The sequence below is a fragment of the Aquarana catesbeiana genome, unplaced genomic scaffold, assembly GCF_042186555.1.
Source record: "Aquarana catesbeiana isolate 2022-GZ unplaced genomic scaffold, ASM4218655v1 unanchor235, whole genome shotgun sequence".
Taxonomy (NCBI): Eukaryota; Metazoa; Chordata; class Amphibia; order Anura; family Ranidae; genus Aquarana; species Aquarana catesbeiana.
Window position 1 is genome coordinate 637263 of NW_027362663.1, and position 26104 is coordinate 663366.

At 47.0% G+C, this 26104-nt stretch overlaps 2 protein-coding genes across 2 annotated transcripts in view; both read right to left on the bottom strand.

Moving 5' to 3' along the window:
- Window positions 1-26104, bottom strand: part of LOC141121932 (uncharacterized) — a 603393-nt gene that overhangs the window by 222706 nt on the left and 354583 nt on the right. The gene's annotated exons all lie outside the window — the stretch shown is intronic.
- On the bottom strand, window positions 634-23964 carry LOC141121941 (uncharacterized). The gene is made up of 10 exons (XM_073611705.1): window positions 23539-23964; window positions 16072-16269; window positions 13738-13866; window positions 11273-11407; window positions 11061-11184; window positions 10847-10944; window positions 10710-10757; window positions 9336-9542; window positions 9082-9223; window positions 634-2244 (listed from the first exon to the last, which is right to left on the bottom strand). Exons 2-10 carry the CDS (start codon window positions 16213-16215, stop codon window positions 1169-1171), a joined length of 2103 nt encoding a protein of 700 aa, XP_073467806.1. The 5' UTR covers window positions 16216-16269; window positions 23539-23964; the 3' UTR covers window positions 634-1168.

The window sequence follows — 26104 nt, forward strand, 5'->3', positions numbered from 1 at the left end:
GTTGGGAGGCATAATGGACAATGGATTTACATCGTGGGACATTTTTATTTTTTAATAAAGGACTTGTCCCAAACTGTCTCTTGTCATTTTTACTATTTTTGGCACTTTTTTTTGGTGAATGTGTAGGGGTATAATGTACCCGATACCCATTCACATAGGGAAGGGGCCGGGATCTGGGGGGTCCCCTTGTTAAAGAGGGCTTCCAGATTCCAATAAGCCCCCCGCCCGCAGACCCCCACAACCACCGGGCAAGGGTTGTGGGGATGAGGTCCTTGTCCCCATCAACATGGGGACAGGGTTTTTTGGGGGGACCCCAAAGCACCCTCCCAATGTTGAGGGCATGTGGCCTTGTAGGGTTTAGGAGGGAGGTGCTCTCTCGCCCCCCCTCTTCCTGTGGCCTGCAGATTGCGTGCTCGGATAAGGGTCTGGTATGGATTTTGGGGGGACCCCACACATTTTTTTTTTTTAATTTTCATGCAGGGCTCCCCTTAATATTCATAACAGACCCAAAGAGCCTGGTAATGGACTGAGGAGTTTTAAATGAAGCCGCGATCAGTTTTAAATGACTTTTTTTCCTTTAGAAATGTAATTTTGCTGTGGTACTGTTATAAACACAGGAAAAATGCGCTACTTTACAGGCATACTAAGGAGACCCCCCAGGCACGATATTTAAAGAAATATATAATTTTTATTGTTTCACTTTAAGCATTATTAAAATCACTGCTCCCGAAAAAAACTGACGTTTTTAAAACTTTTTTTTTCAATGATACATGTCCCCTGGGGCAGGACCTGGGTCCCCAAACACTTTTTATGGCAATAACTTGCAAATAAACCTTTAAAATGAGCACTTTTGATTTTTCATGTTCATTTTCCATAGACTTTAATGGTGTTCGCTTGTTCGTACAAATTGTTTGCCTGTTCACATGCTCTGGTGCGAATAAAATTGGGGGGTGTTCGGCTCATCCTTACTTACATGATGAAGATCAGCCACGGAGTATATCTGAGGTGTATATCAGGGTGTGCGTCTTCCCCACATGAGAGCTGTGATGTCCAGCAACATTCATATAGAAGACATTTCCCACACTCAAGGCACTAATACACATCAAGGGTTGTGTGGGATCCCTGATGTACAGGAAGACAGGACTTCAGTGAAGAACAATTCCTTCACTCAGGATAGGAATGCGGCTTCTCCCCCTGTGTGAGATCTCTGATGTCTGTTAAGAGTGGATGTCTGTGAAAAACTTTTCCCGCACTCAGGACAGGAATACGGCTTCTCCCCCGTGTGAGATCTCTGATGAATTTGAAGCATGGACATATGTAAAAAACATTTTCCACACTCAGAACAGGAATACATCTTCTCACCCGTGTGAGATCTTTGATGACTTTGAAGACTGGACTTCTGTGAAAAACATTTACCACACTCAGAACAAGAATACATCATCTCCCCTGTGTGAGATCTCTGATGAGATTGAAGACTGAATTTATGTGAAAAACATTTCCCACACTCAGGACAGGAATACATCTTCTCTCCAGTGTGGGATCTCAGATGAGTTTGAAGAGTGGACGTATGTGAAAAACATTTCCCACACTCAGAACATGGATACGGCTTCTCCCCCGTGTGAGATCTCTGATGAATTTGAAGAATGGACTTATGTAAAAAACATTTCCCGCACTCAGAACAGGAATGCATCTTCTCCCCCGTGTGAGATCTCTGATGACTTCGAAGACTGGACTTATGTGAAAAACATTTCCCGCACTCAGAACAGGAATACAAATTTTTTTCAGTGTGAGATCTCTGATGTCTGTAAAGAGTGGACGTCTGTGAAAAACTTTTTCCGCACTCAGGACAGGAATATGGCTTCTCCCCTGTGTGAGATCTCTGATGTGTTTGAAGTATGACCATATGTGAAAAACATTTCCCACACTCAGGACAGGAATATGGCTTCTGCCTTGTGTGAGATCCTTTATGCCTATTAAGTTTTGATTTAGAATGGAAACACTTCCCGCACTCAGTACAGGAAAACTTCTTATCTGTTGGAAGGACGGCACCGTCCCTCACAGTCTGAGGTTCCTCAGGATAAGAGGAATACGATGGTCCATCTACACTGTGTGGTGCCGGATGGACATTTGAGGTAGTCGGGTTTTCTCCTGGACTATACTGTGTGATGTCCTCATCTTCTACTTTACAGTCTGGAGACAAAGTGAGACAATCCTCTGAGGTTTTCCTCATCTCCCGTCCATCTACTAAAATAGAAATAAAAAGATTATTACTAGACATGAGCAGATTGGTTCCCCTAAACCAGGACTCCGCCCACATCAGGCAGCTTTGTCTCTGAGGATCTTACAATTCCCCCCTCAAGGTAACTAGTAAATGGGTCCTCTGATCTCCTACCAGTTCATTTCTTTATTCATGGACCTTAGTCATAGAGTGAGGAAACAATGAGAACTGTATTTTATAGGAGTGACAGTGATGAGGTGATTATAGGACAAGTGTCCCCACCCCCTCTCACACTCATTGCCATCTTCCCAACACAAGAAGTACTGCACTTCCTTCTTTAGTCCATGAGTTAGTCATGAATAACAGCGGGGCTGAGCCCCACCAGAGGTCAGAGAGTGAGGATGGGGGGAGAACAACCAAGATGAAGACTGGACTGATCCTGAAGACCACCATCATTGGGTTATTAACTCCTCCCTCATTATCACTTTCTGTTTAAGGGTCCAAAGTTTGAGAATGTTATCACATTATTATCAAACATGTAAAAGTCTGTGCTCCAATCAAATCATCAGATATAAAATGTCCAGCTGGTAGGAAATGGGTGTAACAAAAGAGAATACATATTATCTTTATATATAGCAGTGGGTAGAGGGGAGAGAGCAGAAGTCAGGACTATGTAATGTACAACATATTGTATAAGATACAACAGATTTAGTACTATATAGTATCAGAATGATGTAATGTACAACATAGAGTATATAGTGCAGGGGTCAAGAGTATGTAATGTACAACATAGAGCAGTGATGGCGAACCTTGGCACCCCAGATGTTTTGGAACTAAATTTCCCATGATGCTCATGAACTCTGCAGTGTAGTTGAGCACCATGGGAAATGTAGTTCCAAAACATCTGGAGTGCCAAGGTTCATCATCACTGACATAGAGTATATAGTGCAGGGGTCAGGAGTATGTAACATGCAATATACAGAAAAATTAAAATTACACTTACCGGTAACGTCTTTTCCAGTAGTCTTTCAGGACAGCCACTATGAGAGATAGTCTCCTACACTTCCTCAGGAAACACTGCGCCAGCCCATAAATTCTTACTTCCCCTGCCGGACCTCAGTTTTTATAAAGATCGCCTACGGCCAGCTGGGGAGACACAAGAACACATTAATAACATACTATCACATATCATTATCATGCTGCGTCCTGGTCTTTTATAAGACCCCCCAAATTTTTTGGGTGGGTAACTAGGGCTGTCCTGAAAGACTACAGGAAAAGACGTTACCGGTAAGCGTAACTTTAATTTTCCCCTTTTGTCTTTCAGGACAGTCACTATGAGAGGATGAACAAGCACTTACCAGTTAGGGTAGGACTACAGCTTGCAACACCTTTCGCCCAAAGGCTTGCTCACCTGCCGACACCAAGTCCACTCTGTAATGCTTTACGAAAGTGGAGTAGCTGGACCATGTTGCTGCCCTGCATATTTGTTCTGGCGTTGCTCCAGCTCTTTCTGCCTGAGAAGCTGCCATAGCTCTGGTAGAGTGTGCATTTATACCATTGGGATTTCTTTCCCTACTAATAGTGTAGGCTTGACCAATGGTTACTCTGAGCCATCTGCCAATAGTGCTTCGAGACGTTCTGTATCCTTTCCCTGTATCCCCAGAAAATAAAAAAAATAAAGAGTCTGACCTTCTTAATGTCTTGGGTCAGTTCTAAGTACCGTAGGATGCATCTCCTTATGTCCAAAGAATGAAATTTCAATTCCCTATTCCCTGAGGGGTTGGGACAAAAGGAGGGTAAGACTACCTCCTGGCTTCTGTGGAATCCAGAAGCCACCTTAGGCAAAAAAACCGGATCGGTCTTGAAAACGATCCGATCTGGGAAAATAACACAAAAAGGAGGTCTAACTGATAAGGCCTCAATCTTGCTGACCCTCCTGGCAGTTGTCACTGCTACTAAAAATACTGTTTTTAAAGTAATTTTCTTTAGTAAACATCCTTCTAAAGGTTCAAAGGGGGCTCCCGTTAAACTCTGCAAGACTAAGGATAGGTCCCACTTGGGGAAAGGTGGATCTGGGACTGGTCTCTGTCTAGTCAGAGCCCTGAAGAACCTGACTATCCACGGGTTGGTGGCCAGAGGTCTTTCTAAATAAGCACTGAGTGCTGACACCTGACTTTTAAGGGTACTTATGGATAGACCCTTGTCTGCCCCGCACTGTAGAAATTCCAACACAGCTGTGGGGCTCTGCACCAAGAATGAGCTTTCTACGCACCACTCGTTGAAACGGAGCCAGACCTTTTTATAAATCCGTCGCATCTGTTCCTTTCTGCTGTTGAGGAGGGTGGAGATTAATCTCTCTGAAAATCCTTTAGATTTTAATATACCCTCCTCAGTAGCCAGGCTCCTAACTTCCACTGGTGTACCTGTGGACAGAGGACTGGGCCCTGTGAGAGGAGGTCCTCTCGAGGTGGAAGGAATAGGGGAGGTTTTACAGCTAGTTGATTGAGAACTGAAAACCATGCCCTTTTTGGCCAATATGGTGCCACTAGAATTAGAGACGTGTTCTCTATCTGAAACTTTCTCAGAACTGCCGGTAATAATACTGGAGGTGGGAATGCATTACAAGTTCTGAAATGCCAGTTCTGGTTCAGGGCATCCACCCCCAGAGCTCCTTCTCCTCCATTTAGGGAGGAAAAAAAAAAAAAGAGATGGCCTTTGCGTTTTCCTTTGCCGCGAAGAGGTTCACTTCCAGGGGTCCCCATCTTCTGGATATGAGGTTGAAGATCTCCTGGTTGAGAGTCCAATCTCCCTCCCTCAGCTTCCTTTGGCTGAGAAAGTCTGCAATCACATTCCTTTCCCCTCTCAGGAAAACTGCTGAGAGAGATAGAATGTTGGTATCGGCCCAGCTCAAAATGTCTGTTGCTAGGGCCAGCAGGACTCCGCTTCTGGTGTCGCCCTGCTTGTTAAGTAGGCCACGGCAGACGAGTTGTCCGACCGCACCTGAACATGGTGGCCCTGAAGCTCCTTTCTGAAAAACCTGAGGGCTAGCCAGACTGCCCTCAGCTCTTTCCAATTAGACGATCTTTTTAGCTCGTCGTCTCTCCAGGTGCCCTGTACTGGAATGGAACCCAGATGTGCCCCTCAGCCCTTGCCGCTTGCGTCTGTGGTTACCACCTGAGAAACTGGGATGAGCCAGAGATGTCCCTGCAACAGGTTCTCTACCTTCCTCCACCTTCAGAGAGATCTTTTTATCTGATGTGGAACGTGTACTAAGGTGTCTAGATCCTTTTGACTGTGGTCCCACACCTCTAGCACAAAGGTCTGCAGGGGACGAAAGTGTAGTCCTGCCCACTGCACTGCTGGGAGGGTAGACGTTAGCAGACCCAGTGTTGACATTAGGTACTGTTTGGAGACCTGCTGATTGCTCTGGAGAGAGGCTACTGCTCTGTCCAGTTTTAGTATTTTCTCCGTCGGGAAAAAACTCTCAAGACTGTTGAGTCCAACAGGTAACCTAGGTACACAATACGTTGTGAAGGAATCAGGCTGGACTTTTCTAAGTTCAGCAGCCACCCTAGGTCTGTCAGGACCCTCTTTGTTAGGTCTAGATTTTTTATTAGCTGCTCTGGGGACGCTGCAAATAGGAGCAGGTCGTCCAGATATGCTATAACTGACACTCCCTGGAGTCGTAGAAAGGCCATGGCCTCTGCCAAGATCTTGGTAAATATGCGGGGCGAGAAGGATAGCAAGAAGGGCAGTGCTTGAAATTGTAGATGCACCGTAACTCCACTCCAGTCGGAGAAACTTCTGAGAGGTTTCTGAGATAGGGGAGTGTAGATACGCGTCCCTGAGGTCCAGTGAGACCATGAAACAATTGTGGGGTAAGAGGGCTCTGACCATAAAGATTGACTCCATGGGGAATCTCTTGTAGGTAATTGACTTATTCAGGGGTTTTAAATTCAGAATTAGTCTGAATTTTCCGGAGGGTTTTTTCACCACGAATATGTGAAAATAAAATCCCTTTCCTTCCTCCCCCTTTGGCACTCTGCGAACTACATCCTGGTTTTCCAGATCCCTTAGTGCCTCTAGCAGAGCTTCTGCCTTTGCCGTGCACTTGGGTAGATGTGTGACGAGGAATCTCTGCGGGGGAGGTTTTGTGAACTCCAGGAGGTACCCCCTTCTTATGACCCCCAGGATGGACCGGTTGGGGGAGATTGTTTCCCACTGAGGAAGGAAGGCCCCCCAGTCTTCCTCCCACCTTGCCTGACGGGTCATTTACTCTTACTGGGCTACTCAGGAGGGCAAAAAAAATCGCCCCTCCTCTGCCCTTGCCTCTTTGGCCCCAGGTTTCATTCCCCCCCCTGTTTAGGGGCTTCTCTACTTTTTTGCGGACAAAACCCCTTCTTTGTTTGCGCTGGAGTTTTCCGCTTGAGTGGGAAAGACTTTTTTCTGACTGCCGTGCGGTCTAAGACTGTATCTAAACCTTGGCCAAAGAGAAGGTCTCCCATACAACTTGACCTTGAAAGCGCTGTCGCCAGGCCAAGTTTTCAGCCAGAGGGCTCTTCTGGCAGAGTTGGCCAGAGCCGCTGATCTTGCCGACATGCGACATGACATGATCTTGCCGACATGCGGACTGACTCTGCCGAGGCGTCTTCTATGTATGCAATACCTCGCAGAATCGTGGGGAAAGATGATAGAATAGTTATCTTGGCAGTACCCACTTCAATGTGCTCCTGAATCTTAGAGAGCCAATGTTCTAAGTTGCGGGCAACAACTGTAACCGCCATTTCTGGCTTTAAATTCCCTATAGTTGAGTCCCAAGTCTTTTTAGGTAGAGAATCTATCCTTTTGTCCATGACGTCCACCAAGGCCCCCATGTCCTCAAAAGCCAGGTCTGTGTGTCTAGAGACCTGTGAGAAAGTGGCGTCCAATTTGGGACGTTTGTTCCAAATGGATGCAGGATCCTCCGAAAATGGGAACCTTCTCTTAAGTGATCTCGAAAAAAAGGGTTTCCTTTCAGGATCCTGACACTCTTTTTTAACTGTCTCTACCAGTACGTCATGTACTGGGAAAACTTTCCTCTTCTGCTCCCCCAAGCCTTTGTACATGAGGTCATGGAGTGTCAGGGGTTTCTTGTCCGCCTGTATACCGAGGATTGTGTAAATTGCCCCTAGGAGGTCCTCTACCTCCTCCAAGGACAATTTATATCTAGAGTATTTACTGGACTCCCCGTCCTGATCCTCCCTCTCTGATTCCCCCTGGGAGTCAGAGGTGCCACTGTCTGGTTGCCTTTGCTCCACACAACTTCCTCTGCCATAACTGTAGTAGCCAGTTTGGCAGGTGCAGAGCCCTGAGCCTGTGGTGGGGTTGTATCCTGTGAAGCAGGGTTAGTGGGAAGCTGAAATTTTTCAAAAAGCGATTTGAAAGATGAAAAGGTGGATGAGAGCTCCTTTACAGAGGCTGCCAACCCTGACTGATGTTCAGATTCCCTTTCCCTAAACAGGGAGTCTATGCAATTGTTACATAACACCTTTGTCCATGCCTCCCCCAAGGTATCTCGACAGGAGGCACACTTCTGTTTAGAGCTATGTGTAGATTTTGTCTTTTCTGTAGCTTTCTGAAATACATGTAAAAAATGCAGAGAAAAACTTTTACTTTTAAATAGACAGAAAACAACCCAGGGAGTGCACTAGACCCTCTACACATGAGGGGATCTGGACCTCCCCCCCCCGACCACCCAGGGGGTCTGCCTCCCCCTAGATAGGAACCATACATGGAGGGCAATCCTGGGTAAGAAGGACCCTTCCCCAGGGTGTTCTTACCTTAGGAAGGCTGGAGGTAGTGTCACTGTGTGTCATGGTATCTGCTTCTGACATGACTGCAGGTGGTTGTTTGCTACCGAGTCTCACGCAGCCTGTGCGCGTTTCCGACTCAACTCCAGTCTGTGCCCGGCCCCCTATCAGCTCCGCGACCCGGAACCGGAAGCCGCGGGCCAAGGGGAAGCGCCGCCCTCCGTTGGAAATGACGTCGCCCGTTGTTCGGCCCGCTGGTTCCAAAAATATGCAGCCTATACAGAATATAGGGAGAGCGGACTGCCTCATTGCTGCAGCCCTGTGGACGCAACCTGCTGCCGCGCTCGATGAGGAAGGGGTGGCTTCTGATGGCGGTAAGTACCGCACCTTTTGCTCCCTGGAAGCCCCTGCTTCACTTAGGAGGTTTTAAATGGCCACAATCTCCCTGACTGCTCAGCCTGGTCCCATGCAGTGTCTCCCCACTGGAGGAAACACTAATAACTGAGGTCTGGCAAGGGAAGTAAGAATTTATGGGCTGGCGCAGTGTTTCCTGAGGAAGAGGAGGAGACTCTCTCTCTCTCATAGTGGCTGTCCTGAAAGACGAAAAGGGAAATTATAAAGTGTAATGATCATTACTCATAAACTTGGTATTTAGTAATCAGTGGAAACTTAAATAATTACATGAGACAAGTTGCAGAGGTCCCACACCGCTGCCTCCCATCTCCTGAGACTGCACTCAGTGACTTGGGTCTGAGACTATACAGACATATCCTTCCACCCGGCACAGCCAGCAAACAGAGCAAGTAATCCTGGGAGAATTGTTCTGTCATAGATCCTGTTAGACCCGGGATATGGGGCAGAAGACCCAAAGCCTATAACCCAGGTTGAGCAATACCTCTAGTGAAAGTCAACATTTCCAGCTGAACCCCATAATCAACATAGATACAGGATGGGGAACACAGCTCAGGAAAGTGACCAGGGTATTACAGGCTGTTATAACCCAGTCCTTGCCCTACTCTGGACCAATCAGTGAGCAGTATGGGTGGAGGAATGTATTTAGTGTTAATGACCCACCTGTGCTGATCTCTGTAGGAGTGTCCTCCTCTATAAATGTCCCCGTTATTCCATCCTCCTCCATAGACTGCTGATCATCCCTCACATACCTCTCTTCTTCTTCTGCTTTAACCTCAAATTTTATATCGATTGGATCTCCACTCTAAATCAAGAAAATATCATCTCTAAAATATAAGCTTTATTATTGCGACATCACATAAAAATCCAAACATCGTCTCCATGAGTCTGTGTTTTATAAGCTCCATCCCACCAACCTTGTAACAGTGAGGGATGGTGTGATCTTCCTGTGTGGAATCCCGGGAATACAGAGGACGGGGACATCTCTCTGGTGGGTTCCTGGTATTTGGTGGCTCCATCATATCCTTGTGTCCTTCTGAAAACTCCTCCATCACTCCATACTCCTCATCCTCCTCTTTATACTCTTCTTTAACATCAATATTATCATCCCCGAGGTTTCCACTCTGAATATATAATAAAACATTCATTGTAACAAACATGCTGTGTATAAGACCCCTTTCACACTGGAGCGGTTGTCAAGCACTTTAGCGCTAGAAATAGTCTCTGCTAAGTGCCTGAAAACCGCCTCCCATTCACTGCAGTGTGACTTTTCACATTGGGGCGGTGCGCTTGCGGGACGTTACCAAAAGTCCTGTAAGCAACGTCTTTGGGGCGGGTTGAAAGCGTTGTATTTAGCGCTCCCAAAACGCCCTGCCCATTGCAATGAATGGGCAGTGATTCCAAAGCGCTTTGAAAATGGGAGTTTTTAACCCTTTTTTTGGAGTTTAAAGCGCCCTGCTAGTGGCCGAAAAGCGGTGCAGAAGCGTTGCTTAAGCAGCGCTAAAGTGCTGCTAAAACAAGCAGTGATTTACCGCTAACCACCAGCGCTTTCAGTGTGAAAGCAGTCTTAATCAAAACTATTAGTGATTGTTCCTCATCTACCTGATGATGGTGAGGGATGGTGTGATCTTCCTGTGTGGAATCCCGGGAATACAGAGGACGGGGACATCTCTCTGGTGGGTTTCTGTAGCTGGATGACTCCACCATGGTGTCCTGGTACAGATCTTTGTGTTCTTTTAGAAAGTCTGACTCCTCCATCACCCCATCCTCATCATCCTCCTCTTTTATCACTTTTTTAAAGGGGTTGTAAAGGCAAACATTTTTTCACCTTAATGCATTATATGCATTAAGGTGAAAAAACTTTTGACAATACCGCCGCCCCCAGCCCCCCCGTTTTACTTACCTGACACCTCGAATCTCCGCTGCTCGTTCCCGTCATCTCTATTGCAGCTCAGCCTGGTCACTGATTGGCTGCAGTGGATGGATTGAAAGCAGCGCAGCCATTGGCTCGCGCTGCTGTCAATCACATCCGATGACGCGGCGCGCCGGGGGGCGGGGCCGAGTGATACAGTGAGCGGCTATAGCCGCCGGCTGTATCACGGGAGCGCGCCCGCAATAACTAACCACCATGCGAGGGAGCTCACATTAAGGTGGTTAGTTCTTGCGGGGAGGAGCTGAAACAGCCGCCGAGGGACCCCAGAAGACCAGGTTCGGGGCCACTCTGTGCAGAACGAGCTGCACAGTGAAGGTAAGTATAACATGTTAGTTATTTAAAAAAAAATTAAAATTACCTTTACAACCCCTTTAACTTCAACTTTAGAATCTCTCAGGTCTCCACTCTGAATATAGAATAAAAATGACGTCAATTGTAACAATGCAGATAATGTACAGATCCTAATGATACTATCAGTGATTGTTCCTCATCTACCTGATGATGGTGAGGGATGGTGTGATCTTCCTGTGTGGAATCCCGGGAATACAGAGGACGGGGACATCTCCCTGGTGGGTTCCCATTACTGGATCCATCTGTAGGAAACACACACACTGACTGAATACATTGTTTCTATGTGTTTATCAGATGATGGGGGATCTAGGTGGACCCTCCGTACTGCTCTCTCCTTTACAATAAAGTCTCCTCTTACCCGGTGATGTGAGGGGCGGCTGATTGTCCATCATGATGTCCTTGTAGAGATCCTTGTGTCCTTCTAAATACTCCCACTCCTCCATGGAGAAATAGACAGTGACATCCTGACACCTTATAGGAACCTGACACACACAATGATACAGTCACCATCCAGACACATCCCTTGTCTGTTACTGGATAATGTCCCAGAATTCCCAGAATCCTCCTCACCTCTCCTGTCAGCAGCTCCATCATCTTCTTGGTGACTTCTAGAATCTTCTCCATGTTGTGTCTCTCAGGTTTTAGGGAGTCACATGGAGACACTGTGATGGTCATATGATCGCCTGACTTCACAAGAGGAAATCTCTGTATTGAGAAACCAATAGGAATATCATGTTATGCCATGTACACACGACCGGACTTTCCGGCAGAATAAGTCAGACGGAACGATTCGGTCAGACATTCCGATCGTGTGTGGGCTTCATCTGACTTTTTTTTTCAAAAATTCCGACGGACCTAGAAATAGAACATGTTTCAAATCTTCCCACCGGAACTCGGCCAGAACCAGTTGCTATTGGGAAAAAAGTTTGTCTGTATGCTGGTCCGGACCAAATACGACGCAAGGGCAGCTACAGCACCTGCCCGCGAGAAGGTTTCCAGCACGCAGCCCGGCCGGTCAGGAAAGGGGGTGGGGACGAGCAAGCGCCCCCCCTCCTGAACTGTACCAGGCCGCATGCCCTCAACATGGGGGGTGGGTGCTTTAGGGAAGGGGGGCGCCCATGTTGATGAGGACAAGGGCCTCTTCCCGACAACCCTGGCCGTTTGTTGTCGGGGTCTGCGGGCAGGGGGCTTATCGGAATCCGGGAGCCCCCTTTAATAAGGGGGCCCCCCAGATCCCGGCCCCCCACCCTATGTGAATGAGTATGGGGTACATCGTACCCCTACCCATTCACCTGGGGGGAAAATGTGTCAATAAAAAAAACACACTAGACAGGTTTTTAAAGTAATTTATTAGGCAGCTCCGGGGGTCTCTTCTGACTCCTCCGCTCTCTCTGGCCCGGTCACAGTCCCGGGGCATGATGGGACTGTGACATCATAAGGGGCAGGGTCACCGGGTGACATCACCCGGTGACCACGCCCCATGCCTATATAAGCCGTTTCGCACTACAGCGGGAGAGAGCGTCGTGTCATCGGAAGAAGAGAACAGGGAAGGAGACGATGGAGAAGACTGGACCAATGCTAGCAAAAGAGCAGAAGATAGCGGAGGAGCCCGGCAGAAGAACCGGAGAGCGGGAGAAGAACAGGAGACCGGGAGAAAAGGCTGGAGAGCGGGAGAAGAGGCTGGAGAGAGCAGAGGAGTCGGAAGAGACGCCCGGAGCTGCCTAATACATTACTTTAAAACCTGTCTAGTGTGTTTTTTTATTGACACTTTTTCCCCTAGGTGAATGGGTAGGGGTACGATGTAGACCATACTTATACACATAGGGTGGGGGGCTGGGATCTGGGGGGCCCCCTTATTAAAGGGGGCTCCCAGATTCCAATAAGCCTCCCACCCGCAGACCCCAACAACCAACGGCCAGGGTTGTCGGGAAGAGGCCCTTGTCCTCATCAACATGGGGAAAAGGTGCTTTGTGGTGGGGGGGCCGCAGGGCGTCCCCCTTCCCCAAAGCACCCACCCCCCATGTTGAGGGCATGCGGCCTGGTAGGGTTCAGGAGGGGGGAGCTCGCTCGTCCCCACCCCCTTTCCTGACCGGCCAGGCTGCGTGCTAGGATAAGGGTCTGGTATGGATTTTGGGGGGAACCCCATGCCGTTTTTTTGGCGTAGGGGGTTCCCCTTAAAATCCATACCTGACCTAAGGGCCTGTAATGCTCTTGGAGGGGAACCCATGCCGGTTTTTTAATTTTAAATTTGGCGTGGAGTTCCCCTTCATGATTCATACCAAACACAGTGCCTGGTATTGGCGGGGATCCAAGTCGGATACCTGCACCAGTGTGAACCCGGCCTCAATGTCAGCAATGCTTGTCGCTCATTGGAAAAGGAAAAAAACATTTTTCCTTTCCCGATGAACGAGCAAGCGGCGCTAGCTCCGGCAACGGGGCTCGCAAGGTGTCAATCTCGCGAGATTGACTTCCTTTTCTAGTCCCATCATACATCATCGCATTCAAAATGAACGGACATTCGACGGACTTTAGAACAGACGTTTGATGCTGAAAAGTCCGCCTGCGTGTACACGGCATTAGAGTTCCCGAATCCTCCTCATCTCTCCAGTCAGGTCTGTGTTTTATTAATAGAGATAAGAGTGATGTCATGTGACCTCCCAAAATCCTCCTCACCTCTCCGGTCAGGTCTGTGTTTTATTAATAGAGATAAGAGTGATGTCATGTGACCTCCCAGAATCCTCCTCACCTCTCCGGTCAGGTCTGTGTTTTATTAATAGAGATAAGAGTGATGTCATGTGACCTCCCAGAATCCTCCTCACCTCTCCGGTCAGGTCTGTGTATTATTAGAGATAGGAGCGATGTCATGTGACCTCCCAGAATCCTCCTCACCTCTCCAGTCAGGTCTGTGTTTTATTAATAGAGATAAGAGTGATGTCATGTGACCTCCCAGAATCCTCCTCACCTCTCCGGTCAGGTCTGTGTTTTATTAATAGAGATAAGAGTGATGTCATGTGACCTCCCAGAATCCTCCTCACCTCTCTGGTCAGCAGGTAGATGATCTCCAGGGTGAGGTTTAGTATCTTCTCAGTCATGTGACTCCGGTCCTCCTCCATCCTCATTGGTGCCGTCATTTGATCTATACAGGTCTCCTTGTAGACGGATAACTTTGAGAAATGAAAGTAAGAATTATTTGGATGGTGTTGGTCACACAATAATAGGATGTGGATGTGAGGGGGTAATAGGAGGGTTGCTGTACATTTAACAACTACTCCCCCATGGGAACAAATTTAGTTTAGACTGTTTAGTGTTTGCTACATTTTTGAGGTGTGGGACCCTCTTGGCCTGCTGGATAATAAATTCTCTTTTCTCTGTTGGGTTTGTTTAGTTTCTGAACTGGATTTGATTAGTTTTAGATTTGCAGACAAGGAATGATAAATACGATCCTTCCTTTGACTTGTTTGCTCTGAGGCAGTGATGTGAGGACAATGTCGGGTCATCATGATGTCCAGGAAGGGGAACTTGCTGACTTTTGGTTGGAGTTGTCGGCTAATCAGGATAATTACCAGAACTCCGGCTGCAGGGCTCCAATCTCCGGCAGCCTGCTGACTGATCGGAGTGATGTCACTGTCACTCTCTGCAGTAAGAGAAGGGATCGGATTGGATACCAGGAGGATGCTGCTGGTGGAGTACAGAACTGTGGGGGAGGAGTCAGTTTTGTTCTCTCCAATAGTAACCCATCTGCCATCTATGCTGATTATGAAGATTATAACATGTAAGTGTACTATTTGTTTTTATGGAATAAATGACTTCATCATTCTAATGAGGATCTCGCGCTGTCATTTCTTTGTTGTTTAATCTCCTTGGATCTTCCCGGATCTTTATCTGACAAGCTGCAGGACCCTTGTATGTTGGAATGAACATTTGTCCTCATCATGCTGTTTCCATAGACTGCTGTCTGTTGGGCTGGACCTTGTAGTGCACATTACTGGTGTGTGTTTTTTATTTCAGTGCTGGTAGGAGGACAGCAGGGGGGAGGGGTTTGTTCTCTTGGTCTATTTTGTATCCTGTAACATATTTCTAGAACGGTGAAATGGTGAGGTGAAGGCTTCCTTCACTTGCTGGCAGAAGGTCTTTAAAAGAGAAGTATGATTTTTTTTTTTTGTTTTGTTCAGATTCATACTTACCTAGGTGGATGCAGCATCGGTCCCCCGGCATCTTTTCACTGAGAACCTAATGATCTAACATCTTCGATAGCTCAGTTCTCACAGCTCCCCGAGCAGAGAGATGCTGCCTGTCAGTCAGCGGCTCTACGATCTGTCCCCTACGCTCACTGGAGCGCTGAGCTGTGGAGGGGCGGTGAGCGACCATCTCAATGTCTCAGTGGCTCACCGAGAGGCTGAGATGGCCATAATTCCAGGCACCTGGCGGATTCAGACTTCATTGTTGCGATGACGTGGTGCCTGGACTGATTCCAGTGACGTCACCAGAGAGAGGACTTCATCCCGCTCTCTGCTGAAAACAGGTCACAAGAGCGCAAAACGAATTGTACTCCTGTGACCCAGAGGAGAAGCCCAGCCAAACGAGCTCAGGCTGGACTTCTCTTTTAAGTAGGTCAGAAAAGTATGTGCAGGTGGGGTGAGAGGACCATCAGAGACCAACAGCCCCTATGAGCCCTTAAAACCACTCAACCACTCGTACTCGTACCCACTAACCTCTCAGAGTTGTTCAGCCCTATTACTTCCTAGGAGGCCCCCAAAGTCCTTCAGCTACACTTTCTCCTCAGGGGTCCCAAAGTTCTTCAGATGAAGTAAACCCTCAGAGACACCCAGAGTCCTTTAGTCCCACTACCTCCTCAGAGACCCCTCATCCCCTCCACTTCCATCAGAACCCTCAGTATTTTCCTCCCTCTGACACCAATGATGGAACATATTCTTCATGGCAGGCTGGGGAATGTTTTCTTCCTCCTGACCAGCAATGTAAGGGGCTCTATGCTCCATACTCCTGACCCCTGCACTCCATCATTGTGTTGGCTGTATATTGTAATGATTGCCCATTGGCTGCCTGTGTAGTGTAATAACTGTCCTTTGTAGGCCATGTATGGTCAGGATGGTCATTGTCTTGTCTATTTATTGTCAGTGCTGTTTGTTTAGAGGAACATATTACTAGAATTTATCTCCAAAATGAAGAGAATGTTCCGGCCTCATAAGTGGGGAAATGTTCTGACCCTGAAAGGTTCAATCTAGGTTTCCACACTATATATGTGTGTATCATCATCTGCTGGAGATAAAAGACATCACAGTGACTATGGAGGAAGAGGACGGACATGACGGGGGGTTACTGGGTGTAAATAGAAAATAAGATCTAATTACCTCGTCTTCTGCCACTTCCAGCAACATCTTCTCTCTACTTCCTCCAGACTCACCTCTCACCCGGAACTTCCTGTCTGTACCTGACATCACTTCCTGTCTGTATTCCATAGAGACTTCCTGTCTGGATGGAAGTAAGATCACCATCTTGTGGAGTTCAGAGGAACTGCAGCCCCAAGAAACGTCTCATAATAACCATTCCTGTATAACAGGGCTAAGTTAAAAACATACCGTAACTCCCGAAACAATTCCTTGTATATGCTTATATAAATAAAATTAATGTGAAAAAAAGTGTAACACAATAAAAAAATATATAGACTGGGTCATCCACTTCAGCCATAAAGGCATTGTGATTCAAGATCTTCTAGATCACATAGAAGGAGGACTTATCGACATACCTCCCAACTTTTTGAGATGGGAATGAGGGACACCTATTAGAAAAAGTATGTAGGCATAGGACACACACCCTGCCACACCCCCTTAAAGGAGAATCATACAAAAAATGATTGCTTAAACCCACAAGTGCTTTTTTACCACTACTATTTCTTTACACTGGTTTTTAAAATTTACAAATGCAGCAATTTAGAAATCAAATGAAAGGTTTAGCACTCGGAAACAATTTTTGAAATATAAACTAACGCTATTTTTATATATAACTATATAGATCAGACCAAAATGAGGGACAAATGAGGAGGAAAGAGGGACAGAGGGACATTGTTCCAAATCAGGGACAGTCCCCTGAAATCAGGGACAGTTGGGAGCTATGCATCGGTGATTTCATACATTTGTTTGGAAGAATAGAACAATCCTCAGAAGGGATCATGTAGGATAACAGAAAAGGCTCCTGACTGGTGGGATCATCCAACAGACATCCCAACTCTCCCGCATTTTGGCTTTGGCTCCCTGACACCCGCAAGTGCAGCACAATATCCCGGCTGCAGGGCCAATTCTGGGTGGGTGCACGGGGTGCACTTAGGGTTGCCACCTCATCCCTTTAAACTCGAACACATATGAATTACACAGGTACTGAGGCTAATTCAATGCAGATAAGGCACCAAGTGAGATAATTAGCACCTTAATCAGCCACAGAACCTGTGTAATTCATATGTGTTCGGGTTTAAAGGGATGAGGTGGCAACTCCAGGTGCACTCAGGGCTGGCACTACCGCTAGGCAAAACTAGGCAGTCACCTGGGGCACAGCCACAAGCGCTGGCTTACCTACTCTCCATTGGGAGGAGAGAAGGCACCTGGTGCTTGTGAGTGCCTGTCCGGCTGTGCCTCATCCTCTACCCCTCCCCTACGCGGTGGCTATGTGACCAGTGGCATAGCATGGGGGGAGGCAGGCGGGGCACCGCCCTGGGCCGGGTGCAGAATGTAAAGGGATGCTGTTGTACTGTCCCCAGTGTGATGGGCATTTCGTGTGGCAAATAGGCGCGGCTCTAGTTGCACTATGGCAGCAATCAGCGTTGCCCTTGGGGTGCAGTGGCCGCTGGCTGGGCATCCATCACCATAAAGAAGGAGAAAAATGTGCAGCGCTATGAACAAACTACTGTCAAGAATGAAAATTATCGACAATAATGAAGATTGAGGTGATCAGAAAATCAAACATGTGAGAATGTTATCAATGACAAAATTAATGAGAAATATAGTGACATATACTCAAAATGAAGAAATAAAAATGAAAATAATAAGAAATACAGTAATATATACTCAATGGAAATTAGTGTCCATATGTGATAATGAGGGACCACATGAGGTCATAATAAGTCCCAAAAGTGAGTGATCCAAAACAAATGTGTGACAGTCACTGAGATCTTGAGCAAGCATCAGAGTGAGTGACCTAGAGAATCCACCACCAGAACTATCAGTCTCTTACTGGAAAGATTGGACTTATACAGGTGTACACCTGACAAGCCAATCAATCATGGAGGTAACCAAAAAGGCACCGATTCTATGCATGGGATGCAGCAGTTCCTGGATGGGTCTTCACCCCCAAGTTTTAGCAGTCCTTGTCGGCTATTTTTTAGCAGCCTCCAGCACACTTACAGGTCTCACTTACAGCTCTCGGAGAGCTGTAGATGTGCTGGAGGCTAGAAGCCTAGAAGCCTAGAAGCTAGCTTTCAGCCTGAGGGTAACAAACAGGAGACCCCCTCTGACCCTGAAATTGAGAGTTGCCAAAACTTAGAGGTCAAGAGAGAGGATTTCTGTACTGGGCAACTGCGAGAGACCACCCTCATGAGAGCCTGGGAAAATGTTGGACGGGGAACCGGTGGATCCTGATTGGGTGGTGTCTTTCACCGACATGGCCGTTAAAAACAATTTATTGTATTGAGTGATAAAACATGGAGGGGATGAGGTAAAACAGCTACTGGTTCCCAAACCCTTCCGTAGGGTGGTGCTAGACTTGGCCCATTATCATGTAATGGGGGGAAATCTCGGTATCGAAAAAACCAGGGAGAGAATCGCTCAGAGGTTTTTCTGGCCTGGGTTGCATGCAGATGTCAAGGAGTACTGCGAATCATGCCCCAAGTGCCAAATGTCGGCACCGTCGCCCCATTTTCATAGCCCTCTTGGCCCTCCTACCAATAATCAAGGTCCCCTTTGAGAGGATGGCATGGACCTGGTGGGGCCGGTTGTGAAATCTGCTCGGGGTCACCAGCATATTCTGGTGATCCTAGACTATGCAACGCGCTATCCTGAGGCCATACCCTTGCGCAACACCTCCGCTAAGGCTATCGCCAAGGAATTGGTTCAGGTGTTTAGTCGAGTGGAGATCCCAAAAGAGGTCTTAACCGATCAGGGCACCCCATTTATGTCTAGGGTTACCAAGGAACTGTGTAGACTATACAAAATCTCCCATCTCCATACCTCTGTCTACCACCCCCAAACGGATGGTCTGGTTGAAAGATTTAATAAAACTTTGAAAAGTATGCTGAAAAAGGTGGTCGACAAAGATGGGAGAAACTGGGATTATTTGCTACCATATCTCATGTTTGCCAAACGTGAGGTTCCGCAGGCATCCACAGGCTATTCCCCCTTTGAGCTTTTGTATGATAGACATCCCAGGGGGCTGCTAGATGTCACCAAAGAAACGTGGGAAGGGGAGGCCACCCCATATAGAAGCATCATAGAGCATGTCTCCTTGATGCAGGATCGAAGCTGTCCTGCCCCTGGTGCGAGAACATATGGAGCGAGCCCAGGAGACCCAGAGGAGGGTCTATGACCGGGGTGCCAAGGTCCGTATTTTCAGCTCCGGGGACAGCGTGTTAGTACTGGTTCCCATGGTGGAAAGTAAGTTCCTAGCCAAGTGGCAGGGTCCCTTTGAGGTTGTCGAAAGGGTGGGGGAGGTAAACTAAAAAGTCTACCAGCCAGGGAAAAGGAAACCATACCAAATTTACCATGTGAATCTCTTAAAGCTCTGGAAAGACAGAGAGACTTTACTGGCCATGTCCACGCCTCTAACAAACCGGGTACCGGTGACACCTGACATCCCCATAACAGATACTCTGTCTGTGGCACAATAAAGTGACGTTAGGTCATTTGTGCATAAAAATAGAGACTTTTTCTCCCCCTTACCCGGACTGACCAACATGATCCAACATGACATAGTGACAGAACCTGGGGTTCGAGTAAATGTAAAACCGTATAGAATCCCAGAGGCCAAACGAGAGGCAGTCGCAAAGGAAATATAAAGTATGTTAGAGTTGGACGTGATAGAAGAGTCCCACTGTGAGTGGTCGAGCCCCATAGTGCTGGTCCCAAAACCTGATGGTACTATCAGGTTTTGTAATGACTTCAGGAAACTCAACAGTGTGTCCAAGTTCAATGCGTACCCGATGCCCCGGGTCGACGAACTCGTGGACAGGTTAGGACAGGCTCGCTACATAACGACTCTAGACCTAACGAAAGGCTATTGGCAAATACCACTAACTCGGCCAAGGAGAAGACTGCCTTTTCCACTCCTGAGGGCTCGCTTCAGTATAAGTGGATGCTTTTTGGTCTGCACGGGGCCCCTGCTTCATTCCAGCAAATGATGGACAAAGCCTTGAGACCACATCGCCCGTATGCAGCTGCATATTTGGCTGATGTGGTCATCCACAGCCCAGATTGGGAATCACACCTGCTCCGTGTACAAGCGGTGATAGATTCCCTTAGAAAAGCAGGTCTTACGGCTAACCCAAATAAATGTGCCATAGGCCTGGAGGAGGCCAAATACCTTGGGTACATTATTGGCCAGGGAGTGGCCAAGCCGCAGACCAATAAGTTGGGGCAATTCAAAAATGGCCCCAACCGATCAATAAAAAGCAAGTGAGGGCCTTCCTGGGCATTACGGAGTATTACAGAGGGTTCATACCTAACTTTGCCACCATGGCCGCCCCACTGACCGACCTGATGAAGGGTAGAGGGTCGGTCATGGTCAAGTGGAATCCCGAAGCCGAGAAGGCCTTTCAGAATTTAAAGCAGAGCCTTTGAGGGTTACCAGTACTAGTGGCCGCAGACTTCAGCAAGGAGTTTGTCGTACAGACGGACGCTTCTGAGGTGGGCCTAGGGGCTGTACTGTCACAGAACAGGGATGGTGAGGAGCACCCAGTTGTATACCTGAGCTGGAAGCTGAACAAGCATGAAAAGAACTATGCCATCGTAGAAAAGGAGTGTCTCGCCATTAAATGGGCCTTAGACTCCCTAAGGTATTACCTACTGTGGAGGTCGTTTAAACTGGTCACCGACCATGCTCCCCTAAAGTGGATGTGTGACAACAGGGAGAAAAATGGCCGTGTGACAAAGTGGTTCCTGGCTTTACAGCCCTTTCAGTTTACGGTGGAGCACAGGCCGGGAAAATTCCAAAATAACGCAGATGCCCTCTCTCGCATGCACTGTATGGTAGGGTCAAGTGCTCAGCCACAGGGGCTTGAGCAGAGGGGGAGGATATGTGACGGTATGCGAGGTGAGATACACGATAATAGGTACATTTCACCTCGCATTTGTTCCATTGTAAGGGACTGAACCGGAATCCAGCCCGGTTTTTCCAGCCTCTGTGGCAGGCTGGGTTCTGGTCCGGATGTTCGGGTCCACTGGAGTCCACAGTCAGCTGGACTTTAAATATCCAGGAAGAGAGCACAGGAGGTCGCTCTGGTTCTGAGACTCAGGAAGGAACCTGAGTGAGAGGAGCTCTGGGTGTTGGACTAAAAGGTTTGCTTTTTTCAGCATGCTTTGTGGATGACGGGGACCAGCCCCGCACTTTATAGAGAGGAGACTATTTGTTTAGTTAGCGCCGGACGGCAAGGATTTAATTTACTGTTTGTTTTTATTTTGCAAACCTGCTGCAAATAAACCTGGCATCCTCCAGATTTTTAAGAAAGTGCCCGTTTGCTGACTGTCATTCAGAAAAGGTGATCCCCACGAGCTAATTTCCCCCACAATATATTTTATATAGTTGTAGTATGACACGTGCGAGGTGTCCTGTACTCGGTAAAGAACAGGGGGATTGAAGTACTAGAAAGTATTGGTGGTAGCCGAGGTGTAAGAAGTGAAAAGTGATGAGGATATAAACACATCACCAGAAGAGGTTGAATAGAAAGATGTAAGAAGTGAAAAGTGATAAGGATACTACTAATGGTCGGCGATCTGTGATTTTTAACAGGACTGCGATATCACGTTTGACAAATCTGACCCCAAATTACACTTTTTGGAGAGCAGTGACATTATTACATTGATCAGTGCTATAAAAATTCACTGATCAATGTAAAAATGAGACTGGCAGGGAAGGGGTTAACACTAGAGGGCGCTCAAGGGGTTAACTGTGTTCCCTCAGCATGTTGGGGGGATGGGCTACCAGTGACATGACAGAGATCACTTTTCCCGATCACTGGGAACAATAGATCTCTGACATGTCACTAGGCAGAACGGGAAATGCCTTCTTTACATAGGCAGTTCCCCTGTCCTGCTTGTGTACAAGGCAATTGCAGGTCGCCGGCGGAGATCAAATCCACCCAACCCGCGAGCACGCTCCCACAGCGCGCAGGAACGGAAATTCGCACAGGAGAGCGAACCTGCCACCGGGCGGTCGGCAACTAGTTAAATACATACTGACCTTAATAGTACCTCCTGATATCTGCATGCTATTATTGTACAACCAATGCCAATTCTCTGCTATCAATGTTATCTGTCTACAGGGAAACCTTCATAGATGACGGCACAAATACGGATGGAGGAGGACCGGAGTCACATGACTGAGAAGATACTAAACCTCACCCTGGAGATCATCTACCTGCTGACCAGGGAGGTGAGGAGGATTCTGGGAGGTCACATGACATCACTCTTATCTCTATTAATAAAACACAGACCTGACCGGAGAGGTGAGGAGGATTCTGGAAATCTAACATGATATTCCTATTGGTTCCTCAATACAGAGATTTCCTCTTGTGAAGTCAGGTGATCATATGACCATCACAGTGCCTCCATGTGACTCCCTAAAACCTGAGAGACACAACATGCAGAAGATTCTAGAAGTCACCAGAGAGATCATGGAGGAGAGGTGAGCGGTGCTGGGAATTCTGGGACATTATCCAGTAACAGACAAGGGATGTGTCTGGATGGTGACTGTATCATTGTGTGTGTCAGGTTCCTATAAGGTGTCAGGATGTCACTGTCTATTTCTCCATGGAGGAGTGGGAGTATTTAGAAGGACACAAGGATCTCTACAAGGACGTCATGATGGACAATCAGCCGCCCCTCACATCACCGGGTAAGAGGAGACTTTATTGTAAAGGAGAGAGCAGTACGGAGGCTCCACCTAGATCCCCCCATCATCTGATAAACACATAGAAACAATGTATTCAGTCAGTGTGTGTTTCCTACAGATGAATCCAGTAATGGGAACCAACCAGAGAGATGTCTCCGTCCTCTGTATTCCACACAGGAAGGTCACACCATCCCTCACCATCATCAGGTAGATGAGGAACAATCACTGATAGGTAAAATTTATAGAGAAGCATTTTTTGTTACAATGAATGTTTTATTATATATTCAGAGTGGAAATCTCGCAGATGATAATATTGTTGTTAGAGAGGAGGATGAGGAGTATGGAGTGATGGTGGAGTTTTCAGAAGGACACAAGGATATGATGGAGCCACCTAATACCAGGAACCCACCAGAGAGATGTCCTCATCCTCTGTATTCCCGGGATTACACACAGGAAGATTACACCATCCCTCACAAGTATGTGAAAGTAAAGTGCAGCGCTAAAATATGAGTACAATTCTTTTGAATAAAATGTACAAAAATAAATAAATGTCCATAAGTGAAAATATGGGGACCAATGTAGGTCCTAAGTGATAAACCAAAAAGTAGTCCAGTGAAATGAAAAAAAACAATCCAGGTGTATCGAAACAATAATATATCAGACTATAAGTGTCACATAATTAGTGAAAATTTATAGAAGATCCACCACCAAAGTCACCAATCGCTTACCGGAACTATTGAACTCAGATAGGTGTACACCTAATGAGTCAATCAAGCTTTTGAGAGGTACCAGGGATGGTTCAGGCTCACAGCAAAGGCTCAATCTCCAGGGGGTGTTCAGACCAGTGGATATCAGCAGATAGGATAATATATAGGGTTGAGAGCCCAACCATTACATATGGAAAGAAAAAGGAGGGCACATAGCGTAATTCCGTATGGAATGATTGAAATTTAATCAGAAAATATACAGGTTACACTCACATTTCCAAAGATAAAAACAGCGCTTGTAAGATAGTAACAGTGGAATCAGCTAGACTTACTGACACGTTTCGCCTCAACAGGCATCATCTGGGGTGCTGTTCCACTGACTTTACTGTCTTTATATAATAAAATACATACCCCCTTAATGATCATCAGCTCTGTCATCATTCTCTGTAATTCTGAATTCACTTCCGGGTACAGTCAAGATGGTGCCGCTATTTGCATGTCAAGCCTCGTTTTGATGAACAGGAAAAGGAAATGACACTGATCTTAATAACAGGGATAAACTAACCAAAAAAATGGCGCCGCTGGTAGTGAAACAGAGATCTAAAACGACCACTGACAAAACTGCATCAAGGAGGCTTTGGCCAATTATGGCTCAGGGGATTTAGTACACGCCCCACACTATATAAGTCCGCCTGCACGGCGGCCCCGTGTAGTGTGTGTTCCGGCGTTCATAGATAGAGAGAGAGAGAGACAGACAGTGTCATTTGATTTGAGTTAGATAGATTAGGCAGAACAGTCAGTTAGCTGCACTTACAGTGTATTGTGTGTGTATATATATATATATATATGCATCCCAGGTGTTGTGTATATATATATATACACTGTATTCAGTTTAGCTAGATCCGTTCCTGTTATCTTCTTACTGACAGGCAGGCTTGTCTTGTTACAGTATTTACAGCTACCTGAAGAAAATTGCTGGTGTACTTTTGATCCTATTAGTACCACAGTCAGGCAGCTAGACTATTTACAGTTAGTGTAGTGCGTCCTGCTCACAGTGTTCAGCTAAACCTACAAGTTAGTGTGGTGCGTCCACCTCACAGTGTTCAGCTAAACCTACAAGTTAGTGTGGTGCGTCCTGCTCACAGTGTTCAGCTAAAACTACAAGTTAGTGCTGTGCGTCCTGCTCACAGTGTTCAGCTAAAACTACAAGTTAGTGCTGTGTGTCCTGCTCACAGTGTTCAGCTAAAACTACAAGTTAGTGCTGTGCGTCCTTCTCACAGTGTTCAGCTAAACCTAGAAGTTAGTGCGGTGCGTCCTTCTCACAGTGTTCAGCTAGATCCGTTCCTGTTATCTTCTTACTGACAGGCAGGCTTGTCTTGTTACAGTATATACAGCTACCTGAAGAAAATTACTGGTGTTCTTTTGATCCTATTAGTACCACAGTCAGGCAGCCAAACTATTTACAGTTAGTGCGGTGCGTCCTCCTCACAGTGTTCAGCTAAACCTACAAGTTAGTGCTGTGCGTCCACCTCACAGTGTTCAGCTAAACCTAGAAGTTAGTGTGGTGCGTCCTGCTCACAGTGTTCAGCTAAAACTACAAGTTAGTGCTGTGCGTCCTGCTCACAGTGTTCAGCTAAACCTACAAGTTAGTGTAGTGAGACCTCTGCACAGTGTTCATCTAAAGCTACAAGTTAGTGCGGTGCGTCCTGCTCACAGTGTTCAGATAAACCTACAAGCTAGTGGGGTGCGTCCTGCTCACAGTGTTCAGCTAAAACTTCAAGTTAGTGTGGTGCGTCCACCTCACAGTGTTCAGCTAAACCTACAAGTTAGTGTAGTGAGACCTCTGCACAGTGTTCATCTAAAGCTACAAGTTAGTGTAGTGCGTCCTCCTCACAGTGTTCAGCTAAAACTACAAGTTAGTGCAATGCGTCCTGCTCACAGTGTTCAGCTAAACCTACAAGTTATTTTTTTGCGAGCTCTGCACAGTGTTCAGCTAAAGCTGCCTGTAGAAGGTTGGTGGTGTTTTCCTGATCCTATCACTACCGCAGGCAGCTAAAAAAGCTACAAGTTAGTTTTTTGCGAGCTCTGCACAGTATTCAGAAGGTTGGTGGTGTTCTCATACTACAGGCAGGCAGTTGACTTTGCTAGCTGCAGTATCAGTATATATATATATATATATATATATATATATATATCCCAGCTTAGTGCAGCTACAGGCCATTAGTATGTCTGGAAGGCCAAGAAGGAGAGGCAGACAGTCACAAGCCAATAAGAGAGTGCAAGCAGGCTCTGTGTCTAGAGGCAACATTGCTGGTCGTGGAGACGATGCATCCTCATCAGCACGTGGCCGTGGGACACGCTTGGCCTTTTTTTCGGCAGCTGGCCGTGTTGAGCCGCAACATGCGGAAGACTTGGTCGACTGGATGACCAAGCCGTCCTTATCCTCCTCATCCTCTCTTACCCATGCCCAGGGTACTTTGGCAAAGCAGCGGCCTCTTCCCTTGGCTCAATGTCATCAGTGACTCCTTCCCTAGCCCCACCATGTCCTCCTGAGGAGTCCCTCGAACTGTTTGACCACATTGTTGGG